This window comes from Morus notabilis, unplaced genomic scaffold (assembly GCF_000414095.1).
Source record: "Morus notabilis unplaced genomic scaffold, ASM41409v2 Scaffold127, whole genome shotgun sequence".
NCBI lineage: Eukaryota > Viridiplantae > Streptophyta > Magnoliopsida > Rosales > Moraceae > Morus > Morus notabilis.
The window spans coordinates 288,591-300,653 of NW_010366377.1; the positions used below are offsets into that span (position 1 = coordinate 288,591).

Sequence of the window (12,063 nt, forward strand, 5' to 3'; positions counted from 1 at the left end):
TGTGAATAATTTAAATACCTTGGAATTATTTAAACTCAATTAATTAAATCAGATTAGGCACACTAATAATCTCAATTACCTTAATTAATCTCAATTAATTCTTCAGGGTGTTACAGTTAGATAGGAATGATCTTATGTAATAGTGCCTCATTTCTTATTTTCAAAAAAAAAAAAGAAAAAGAAAAAAAAAAGAGCAAGAGCAACATTTCACAGATCATGTAGTTTTGTCGTAATCACATTTGATGCTATATAGCTGCTTGTCAAAAGAATACCTTTCTACATTCACCTCATTATTGCAGGTTGTCTCTTGCCAAAAAATAAAAAATAAAAAAAAGAAGAAGAAGAAGAAGAAGAAGAAAAAAAAGGAGTAGTTTATTTTTCTATGCATTTTTTTGGCTCTTTGTTCATTTCTGTAAATTTCTGTTTGACCCGAATGAAATCCCAAAAGCTGGTTTGTGGTAAGAATGGTAGAATGTTCTAGTAGTTGATTAACCTATGTTTTGGTCAATGTTTGTTTGACTGTTTGTCCTAAATTTGACCTTCCTCACACTGAGCGTTGATTGTTTCATTTCCAACTCCATGAGAGAAAACCTTTACACTTAAATATTTCTGACACCTGTGAGATCAATGGAGTTAAGACTTCTGCTTGGTGAATTTTTTCAAAGCTGCATGTGTTATGGTTAGTGGTCAGAAGGTTATGGTTTGGAGCACACACACGACTCTGGAGTTATGACTGAAATAATCTTGATAGTATCTTTTGACTTCTTACTGACAGTTTGTTTGAAATACGAAGGTGACTAAGCTAGTTGAGACTCAGATTTTCTTTGTGACATGATTTCTCTTGCGCTTGGATTGCTAGAGACTAGCAATAAGCTGGTTGGGGGTTGTGATTAGTGCATGAAAATTCACCCTGAATACTATTTTTGATTTATATAATATTAAAATATTTAAGCTTTAATTAAACAATTCTATCATTTTTATTCATAATATTTTTAATTGGAATTTGTCTAGTTTTTACTTAATTATTTACAGATAAAAAGCAGTGTAAAAAGCTACACAAAAATAAGCAATGAAAGCCATGTTTTCAAGTTTCAACCAGCCGAGCCATGCCTTTCAGTCGAGCCGATCAGAGAAAGAGAGAGCCAAGCAGCTTAGCCGAGCCAACATCAGCTTGTGGGCCCCACCACTCAGCGCAGGAATCCGCCCCCATTTCTTCCCGCTATCTCACGCCTCGCGCGTCACCAGCACGCCGCACCTCACAGGGCGCGTTCCTTCCACGCAGCCATTAGCGCGCGTCCAAGCTTCAATCCGTGTGGGTCCCGCACGACAGCATCAGACCTGCTGCCTTCTCCGCGTGCGCCACCTGTCCAACGCGGGTCATCCACTCTGACCGCGCCAGCACACGCCAACCAATCCGCGTGCGACACGTGGCACGTTTCTCTCATCAATGCCAATCTCGTTTCGACACGTGTCCACTGAGTGTTGAGTCTGAATTTCTCCTTCAAAAATCAGAGCAAATTACCAGATTTCTTCCCAAATCAAATATATGATTCCTTCAAATTTATGCGTAATTTTATTTTGTTTCCCTTTCTTTTGTAATTTTCTATTTTTATTGTTTGTTTCCTTATTTGACAGGTAACCTCTGAACACTATAAATAGAGGGGTTAGCCTAAGGTTTTTGAATCTTTGAATTTTTCAGTTTTCTGTCGTCTTGTTGTCAGTCTCATATTTTCTCTCTAGAACTTGTGAGAATGTTTTGCAAGCTAGGCTAGAGTTCTCTTGGTCAGGTTAGAGATGAACTTCTATTGAGCGATCCAATTTAGAGTTTTGATTCCTTGTGCTGCAAAGTTCAACATCTGAATGAATTAAATCTCATCTATTTTTCTATTACTTTTCAAAATATTGTGTGCCAATTTTTATATAAGTTCAGTCACGCTTTTCTTATGTAATTATGTCACGCATTGTTTTGTCATTCAAATTATTTTACAAATTGTCTTTTACTGCAATATTGTCGGATGGATATATTGTCGATTTTAGATAACTTGTAATAATAACATTTCTGGAGTCAACATACAGATTTAATTTATTCGGTTATTTAATATTGTGAATCAAAACTTGGATTGGTGAACGAAGCATTAGGGATTCTCGACACCTTATCGTTTTCTTCATACATATTTTTTCCTTTTTATTTTATTTGCAACAAAAATCTCAAAAAAACTCACACTTTTCTTTAATTCACTTTTCTCCAACGCTCTTATTCTGTTAGTCTTTCTTGTTATTTTGTTATCTCTCTGTGGATACGACCATCCTTCTATGCTACAATTGACCGCCTGTGAATATCACTTTTGGGCGTTAATCATACTCTATTATGTTTGGTAGTTAATTTCTATGTAATATATTGAATTATTGTGCCTTGTTTATAATGAGTACGTAAAATTATATTTGAATCATAATCTATATATAACTATGATGATTTCCTACTATACTATTCAACATAACTCTCATATTCTAATAAAAAGGGTATTGTTTAAATTAAGTAATATTGATTGTTTTAATTTTTTATATCGTTTTAATAAAAAATTTTAAAGGTTTTTTAAGGTATCTATTTTTTTTTTTTTCAAAATATCCCTTGATATCAACATTTTCGTCCACATTATCCACAAATCAAAACCTCGACATCCCATCAACACTGTCATTTTCAACCATGTATAGAACATATTAAAAATTAACTAAAAGCCGGCGCATACATTCATCATTAGCTGGCAGAATATTTTGAAAACTCGTATAATATATATATATATATATATATATTTGTATATATATTTTGAAATATTCTATAATCGATAAAATAGTATTGTTATTTTTGAAATAATCTTATTTGAAAACTTCTCTACCGTTGACGTCCATAATTCTGACTTTTCCAAGGAGTTTGGCCAATCTGTAAGATGCTGATGTTCTTATTAGTTTAATTGGAAGGGAATTTTTATGGTGGAGAATGTGATTTTCCTCCACATTAGGAGTTATTATTTTTAATTGTTGAATTAATTTTTTAATAGTTAAATTAAAAACTTATAATTAACAACATTTTAATGCAGATTAGACTCTTAAAAAAATAATTCCTCCTTTAAAAGACGTCAATGTAACAAAATATCATTATCCACCATAAATGCAGGCAGCAGAATAATATTGTTGTTTAGAAACATTTTCTAATCGATAGAGTTGACTTTTCCTTCCTAGAAGGTACCGAGAAAGGAGGTGATTAATTCTCTTTCATTTGAATATATTATACCTTGAAATCTTTTTGGGCATTCAGAAAAATTATACTCTTGAAAGAAGGGTTTGCTTTGCGTTGGTTTGATTGCGAATCCTTCAATAGTGAAGAGCATGGCCGCAAGTTGTTCTTCCTCTAATGCAATTACCCCGGCGCCATCGCAGAAATACGAGGTTTTTCTTAGTTTCAGAGGCGAAGACACTCGTTATGGTTTTGTTAGCCACTTATACGCCGCTTTATGCCGGAAGAAAATCAGGACTTACGTCGATGACAAGAGTCTTGAGAGAGGAAATGAAATTTCATATTCACTTGCGCAAGCAATTAAGGAATCAAACGTTGCTGTGATTATTCTCTCAGAAAACTATGCTTCTTCCTCGTGGTGCTTGGATGAGCTTCTTCAAATACTAGAATGCAAAGAAAGATACGGCCAAACTGTTATTCCAGTGTTTTACCATGTAGAACCAACGCATGTACGCAAACAACAAGGGAGATTTGGCAAGGCTTTCTCTCTCCTTGAAAAACGTTTTAAGAAAAAAGGAGACCAAGTGAACAAGTGGAAGATTGCTTTATCAACAATAGCAGCTCTATCTGGATTGAATTCGAGTGAAAGCAGGTAACAGAAACATATTTATAAATATATATATATATTATTTTTTAATGTATTTAATAATAAAGATTTTTATGAGTTAGTTAATATACAACTAACACAAATATCTCTATAAGTTTTGCCATTAAGATAACAAAGATTACACATGAAAAAAATTAAACAGGGACACATCTAGAAAAATATATTTCAATGAGAGCATTCAGGGAAAAAAAAAATTAAAAGAAGTACATTTAAAAAGGATTACAATGTAGAGAATCTTTTGGCAAAATGAAAAAAAAAAAGAAGCAAAAAAATTAAGCACGGGTTTAGATGAAAAATTATGTTAATAGGAGTAAAGTAAGGGAAAATATGCCTTTTAAAATCACTCAACAAGAAAATAAATTAGAGAGAATGCATGAATTAAAAATAATTGTTGCAATTAAATAAGGTGTAGAGGGAGGGAAATGCTTGTCACAATAAAGTTTTTGAACTTAACGTGCTATGCACGGAAGGAGTACTCCGCATGTTAAGTTTTAAGTACTACGATCATTTTTTAATTTATTTAATAATAAAGATCTAAGTTAGCTAGTTAGTTAATAAACAACCAACACAACATCTTTATAAATTCTCCATTAGAAAAAGGATTACACAAGAAAAAAAAAACTAAATAGGGACACAACTAAAAAATATATTTTATATAAAATCTGAATATAAATCCTAAAAAGGAACCAAAATGGGAAAAAAGAAAAGAAGCAAAACAAATGTCCAGTAAAGGATGAAAATGAAGAAATAAATGAGTTTTGAGGCAAAAGGAAACAAAATGAAAAAGTTAAGTTGCAGGGCAGAAATAAAAATAAAAGGAACAAAAAAAGACCAAACGAAGAAGTAAATAATTTTTAGGGAAAAAAAGAGCCAAAACAAAAAAAAAAAATTAAAGTTTCAGGAAAAAAATAAAAAAAAGGACCAAAATGAAATTTTTTGTTTAAGGTATAAAGGAAAACAAATAAAATACCAGACTAAAATAAAAGGAGATAGAAAGGGTATACGATTTTGATCAATACAAGAAGAAACAAAAAAATGCTAAAAAAGGACAAAACGATAAAATAAATAAGTTTTAAGACAAAAACAATCAAACGGGAAAAAAAGTTTCAGGGCAAAATTATATTAAAACAAAAGTTAAAAATGACAAAAATAAGAAATAAATAAATTTTAAGATAAAAAAATAAAATAAAAGACTTTGTAAACAAAAAATAAGAGGGTTGTTTTGGTTGAAATAGTTCATTATTGACTCACTAAAACAAAAAAACGAGAGAAGGGGTGTACAATTTCGATCAATACAGGAAGAAACAATGAAAAAGTGCCGAAAGATCAAAACGAAGAAATAAATAAATTTTGAGATAAAAAAAATCAAAACGGAAAAAATCACAAAAGTTTTCCTTTTAATTAAATGATCACAAGTATTTATCAAAATAATTACATTGTGATGGCAATTTTTTGATTTTTTGAATTTAATAATTAACTCATGCTAGAACGATTGTTTGATTCCTACTTGGATTAGAATTGATAATTGTCTTATAACTATCATATCTTATCCGACTCTAAATCAAACTTTAACTAATGATTATCACAGTCTTGAAAAGATCACTAATCCTACTATAGGATAGTTCTTGAACTATTAATTATCACATTCCTGGATAATAACTTTATTCTAGTTGGACTAAAACTCTGATCGATAATTATCACATGCTAGGGTAATTAATTAGTCAAACTCAAAAACACCTAGAAGATGTGCCTAGAATCCTGGGGAAAGACCCAAGACGTGTGTGCAATCAATTTCTTTACTTTATATTTCAACAACGTGAATAGGTTTCTTGGGGGGGAATGGAATGCTTAAAATAAGGTGCCAACTAAGTCGGTATGTCTCTTACGCCATGTTTGGTATGAGGGAAAGATAGAGGGGAGGAGAAGGGTGGAGGGAGAGAGATGGAATGAGAGGTTAATCTTTGTTTGAGTGGGGGGACAGGAAGAGGGAGAAAAACGGTGGACAGATGTGGTCTCATAAACCTTGATGGCCCACAAAACAAGATCCTCTTATTGATGTAATGATCGAATCAATACATCAACTCTAACTTTTGAAAGATTTTTTTCTCTCTCTAATAAATTATTAACAAATAGTTTAAATGGACAATACAGTAATTTAAAAAGAGTACAAAAGTATTATCCAATAGAGTTGATTTATATTAAGCTTAGGCAGTAACTTTATATTTAAAAAAGGTTAGAGTTAGCACAATAATGATAAAAGTCTACTAGCTTTGCTTCATGTTAGTTCTTCCTAACTGAAATAATTTTCTGGTAAATGCTAGATCCGAGGCTGAATTCGTAGATGAAATTGTTGAAGACGTAATAAGAAAATTGCATCGCATTTCACGACCAAGGGATGATCTGAAGACGTTGGTTGGAATAGAGAGACAGGTGAAGGAGATTGAAATGATGTTAAGCCTTTTAAGCCACCGTGATGTTTGCATTATGGGTATTTGGGGCATGGGTGGAATAGGTAAAACAACCCTTGCAAATGTTGTATTCAACCGATTATCTTCTAAATTTGAAAGCAGTTGCTTTCTTGCCAATGTTAGAGAAGAGTGGGCCAAAGGTCGAAAAAATGAATTGCAAAAAGAGCTTTTCTCTAAACTATTGGAGGAAGATAATCCACTATACAATGTCAGGGGTAGGCTCTCTAACAAAAAGGTGCTTATTGTTCTTGATGACGTGAATGATCTAGAGCAGCTGGATCATTTAGTTGGAGATTTTAGTAATTTGTTTGGTCATGGAAGTATAATCATTGTTACAACACGGGATACAGAGTTGCTTTATTATATCAGAGCTGATGCGAGATATGACGTTAAAAGATTAAGTGATTTGGATGCGATTGTACTCTTCATTATGAATGCTTTTAACGGAAACCTTCCGGTGCCAACAGAATACATGGTAAGAATATCAAAGAGAGTTTTAAATTATGCTCAAGGCATTCCATTAGCTCTGAAAGTTTTGGGCTCTCACCTCCGTTGCAAGGAACAAGAGAATTGGGAAAGTGTATTGAATGAACTCGAACAATATCATAATTTTAACATTCAGAATGTGCTCAAAGTAAGCTATGATGGACTAAACCAAAAGGATCAACAAATATTTCTTGACATCGCATGCTTTTTTAAAGGGATGAGAAGAGATGAAGTGGAAAATATCTTGAATGCCTGTGGTTTCTTTGCGAAATTAAAAATAGACAATCTCATTCACAAATCTCTCTTGACCATCACTAAGTCACACACATTATGGATGCATGATTTGGTGCAAGAAATGGGTCGGGAAATAGTATTATCCACTAACGACCCCAGAAAGCGTAGTAGGCTATGGATTGCTCAGGATGTCATTCGTGTTTTGAAAAATAATGAGGTAAGTGTTTGCAAACTCTATAGGCGTCCTTTGAAAATTAATGCATTAACATTTAAAAGAATATATATATATATATATGTATGTGTGTGTGTGTGTGTATATATATATATATCTATACCTAAAAAAGAACATGAAGAACAATATCATCCAATAAATACTTCATAATCGTAGCATTTAATGAATTTTTTGGATGTATTGTGTATAATCTTTTCTTGATTTTCAGGGAAATGAAGCAATTCAAGGAATATTCCTAGACACAAGTGATATTGAAGAAGTAGACCTGGAACCTACAGTCCTCGAGAAGATGTATAAATTAAGATATATTCAAATCATCGATGATAAGGGACTATACACCAAGTTGAAGTTTCCTCAAGGTCTAAAGTCTCTTCCTACTGAATTGAGATACCTTGACTGGTACAACTACCCTTTGGAATTTTTGCCTTCAAATTTCTCACCACATAATCTTGTCGAACTTCATATGTCTCACAGCAACCTTAAGCGACTATGGAGTGGGGTCCAGGTTTGTCTTGATACTTTTGTTGCAAGTTGAATTTATAAGAGCATTTAAGGCCCCCGTCTGGGCCTTTTCTTTCTTTTCTTTTTTTCTTTTCTTTTTTTTTTTTTTTTTTGCTTTTAAGAAATAAATAAGAGAAACACGTTAGGGCTTCTTAATTAGTATTTTGATAGTGTATGAACAAGAGTTTATTTATTTTAAAAGACCTTTTGAACATGTTTGATTAAAGTAGTCAGTCTTTATTGTTACAAAAAATAATGTGAAATAAGGATATATATCGATGGAATTTTTAATCTTTTATTCACAAATAAAAGGTTAAAAAAGTAAATAAAACAAGCTTCTATAAGCTCTTTTATCATAAGCAATTAAGCACAATTTAGGAGGTGATTTGTTTTAAAAGAACTTATAAAAACTAAAAGTACTTTATTGTTATCTATCTAAAAAGCTCAAAAACAGCCTTTGGACTAAATAGGCTAAAAGTAAATTTTTTTAAGCAAATCCAAACTGGCCCTTTTTCTAACAATTTTCCAATTTTTGGCAGCATCTTGGGAACTTAAAGCATATTGATCTAAGTTTCTCCCAAGAACTGATCGAAATTCCAGATCTCTTTCATGCTCCGAGACTTGAGAGTATGAATCTGAAAGATTGTAGAAGTTTGGTTATGTTTCCTTCACTTAATTTTCAAAATTTTGATGAGCATTCTGATTCTAAAGAGTCTTGGCGTGCGGATTTTAGAAACCCAGGAACTCTTGTTCTCGCTGGCTGCTCTAGTCTTAAATCTCTTCCAGAACTTTCAGGGAGCATAAGATCTTTAATCTTAAACGGAACTGCAATAGAAGAATTCCCCACATCAAATTCGGCACTGGAAAATCTTTTTTATCTAGACCTTGGTGACTGCAAGCTTCTCAAGAATCTTGGAAGTGGCATTCGTAAGCTGGAGGGTCTAAAATATCTTGGTCTATGGATGTGTTTGTCTATCAATGTATTTCCAAAAAATCTTCCAAGAAATGTAATGGTATTAAATTTGTGTGGGACAGCAATAGAAGAAGTGCCTTCGTCAGTTAAGTATCTATCTTGTCTCGAGGAATTTCACTTGAGTTTTTGTAAAAGGCTTGTGACTCTTCCGACCAGCATTTGCGAGTTGAAATCTCTAAGGGAACTTCATCTTCTTGCTTGCTCAGAATTGGAAAACTTCCCAGAAATCTTGGAGCCAATGGGATGTTTAAAGACTCTTGATTTGAGCGAAACAAGAATTATGGAGCTACCGCATTCATTTGAAAACCTAATTGGGCTTCACAAGCTTCTTCTGGATGGGTGTGGAAAACTTAAGTTTGTCCCGGATACTATCATTCGTATGCCTAGTCTTAAAAAGCTCTCCCTTGCAAGGTGTTTTCTAGTCGAAATACCCGATTGGCTCGGTTGCTTATCGTCACTAGAGATATTAGATTTAAGATCAAACTCCATTGATAAAATACCTACCAGCATCAAAGATCTTTCAAGGTTGATTGAGTTACAGATTAGCGATTGCAAGAACCTTCAATTGTTACCAGAACTTCCTTTATCTCTAGGACTTCTTGATGCAAGCAGATGCACATCTCTAAAGACAGTTTCACATTCAAAGACTGCAATGGTAAAATGTCATTGGAATGACTATCAAGCTACTCACTATAAGGAATTCATTTTCAGTGACTGCTTAAACTTGGATCAAAGTGCGCTTTACAACATAATGATTGATTCCCAGGTCAGAATTTTGCTCACAGCAAATATATACCATTTCCAGCATGAAGAAATATCACGCGTAAGTCTCTTCCCTTCACAAGTATACTAATTGGTAGGTTAATAATTCTGTTAGTCCCTAAATTTTGAGCATTGTGACATTTTTGTGTATGAACTTTAATTTAGGCATATTTAGACTTCGAACTTTTGATTTTGAATGTTTACTCCTGGCAATAAATAGACAAATGATTTTTAAAATTTAACATGCATATTTACATTATTATCACATGATAACAAAAATTTTTTCATAAATAGATACAATATGTGCAAAATATTATAGTTTTTAATTAATAGGCTTTAATAATATAAAGAGAAAATTTTGCATATAGCATAACTCTTTCCGTAAAATTTTAAATTATCACGCATTGGATACATATTTATCTATGTTAAATTTCATAAATCATTCGTCTATTTTACAGTCAGATCAGACTAAAAGTTTTAGATATCTAAAGATTATTTATCTATGGACACATAAAACTAACAAAAAATGAAAGTTTAAAGACTAAATATGGCTAAATTAAAAATTTAAGGACCAAAGTGCCACTATATATATATATATATATATGCTTAAAGTTTATGGACTATCAGAGCTATTAATCCTAATTTGTATAGTATTTCAATATGAGAATGTCATGAATGACCCTTAATTTTTTTTTTTTTTTTGTTATGAACAGAAACTTGAAGAAAAGCCTTTTGTTAGTCTTTGTTCTCCGGGAAATGAAATACCAGAATGGTTCAGTTATCAATCGGAGAAATCTTCAATAACTATCGAGCTTCCTTCAAATTGGCATAATAACAACTTCATGGGTTTTGCTCTTTGTGTTATTGTTAAAGACATTGATTTTAGAGATAACCCTGTTGAGGTTAAATGTGAATTTTATTTTAAGACCCATCATGGCAAAAGTTACAAATTCCGTTCTCAGTTCCAGGAGATTTGTGAAAAGGAACCTAGTTTGAGGCGCTACATCTCATATTTCAAGTCAGATCACATACTCATGTGGAATAAGCACGATCATCGCTATCGTGATTTTCGTGATGCAGTTGAGGCGTCATTTGACTTTGAGCTATTAGTTAAAAAAACTGCTCATCCTCCTTCCGTTGACAAATCAATAATTAGAAGGTACGGAATCCGAGGGTTATATTTTCAAGATGCGCAGGAATTTGATATCATTTACAAGACTGAACAAAATGATCAAAATGTATAGAGCCACAGAATATGAGTTTATAGGTAAAATATGAACTTCTCACACTAATTACTAAATCACTATTGCATGCATTTTGTAATCTATACTGATCTTCATTCCAGCAAGGCCTACGACTCATTTCTTTCTTTCTTTCTTCTACTGAAGGAAGCAACTTAATTTATCAGTCCGCTCTCAGTTGCTGCAGCCAAATTCACCTCATTTTCTCCTCATCCGCGTCTTATAGTCAAGAGTATGCGTTGGACGGTCACGACAGAATGGCTATTGGCCTCGCGACGGTATGCTTGGGCTCTTCCTTTCATTGAGATGATGGCCTTTTTAATGGAGGATTTAAGGCATCTTATGAATGTTGATGTTTTTAATGTTTGTTCACTGGTTCCTAGATCTACTAATATGATTGCTTCTTTTTGCTCAAAGCTAATATTGTAGCTTAATTTGTGTTGGCTGTTTTTTTTTTTTTTTTTCCGTCATACTTTGATTGTAATAGGGCAGAGGCTATTTCTGTTTCCATAGCCCTTGGGTTTGTGATTTTGTGTGCGTTCTTTTTTACTGGTTTGTGTGGCTATTGGATCTTTTCATTTATTACAGTATAACCTCGATAAATTAATACTCAGATTAATTTATAACCTTGATTAGATAATATTTTTACCGGTCTCTACTTGGTTCCAAGAGTATCAATTTATTTCGATTAAATAATATCTTGATTAATTAATAAAATTTTATAGTCCCAAAGGTATTAATTTATAGTGTTTTGACAGCGTTGCTTTAAATGAACTATGCTTATTATAGAGTTAAATTTAATGTTTATAGTTTATAGTCTAAAAACTTGTCAAGTTATATAAAGTATAGTTGATTTTTGAATTACTTGGGATTTTAAGTTTGAAATAAGGACATACTTTACAAGTCAAAATATAATTCAAATCTTTTTTTTTTAAAATATGTAAATGTGAATATGAAGGAGAAAAGTGACGTGCTACTTTGCTAGAGGATCTGGTTCTTTTTGCTCTAAGCTAGCTCTCTTTCTCTATCTCTTATTTTTTTTGGGCTTACAAAAATGTGAATATTATATATATATATATATATATATATAGGTAAGGTTTTTAAACCGGCACTTATTATTTGTGCTACTTTGCTAGAGGATCTGGTTCTTTTTGCTCTAAGCTAGCTCTCTTTCTCTATCTCTTATTTTTTTTGGGCTTACAAAAATGTGAATATTATATATATATATATATATATATATAGGTAAGGTTTTTAAACCGGCACTTAT

The 12,063-nt window shown here is 32.4% G+C and overlaps 1 protein-coding gene across 1 annotated transcript; it reads left to right on the forward strand.

Moving 5' to 3' along the window:
* Nucleotides 1-3,384: 3,384 nt before the first annotated feature.
* Nucleotides 3,385-10,799, forward strand: LOC21397277 (TMV resistance protein N). Its single transcript, XM_010110154.1, has 5 exons — nucleotides 3,385-3,884; nucleotides 6,221-7,304; nucleotides 7,528-7,824; nucleotides 8,360-9,559; nucleotides 10,269-10,799. Exons 1-5 carry the CDS (start codon nucleotides 3,385-3,387, stop codon nucleotides 10,797-10,799), a joined length of 3,612 nt encoding a protein of 1,203 aa, XP_010108456.1.
* The last annotated feature ends 1,264 nt before the right edge of the window (nucleotides 10,800-12,063 follow it).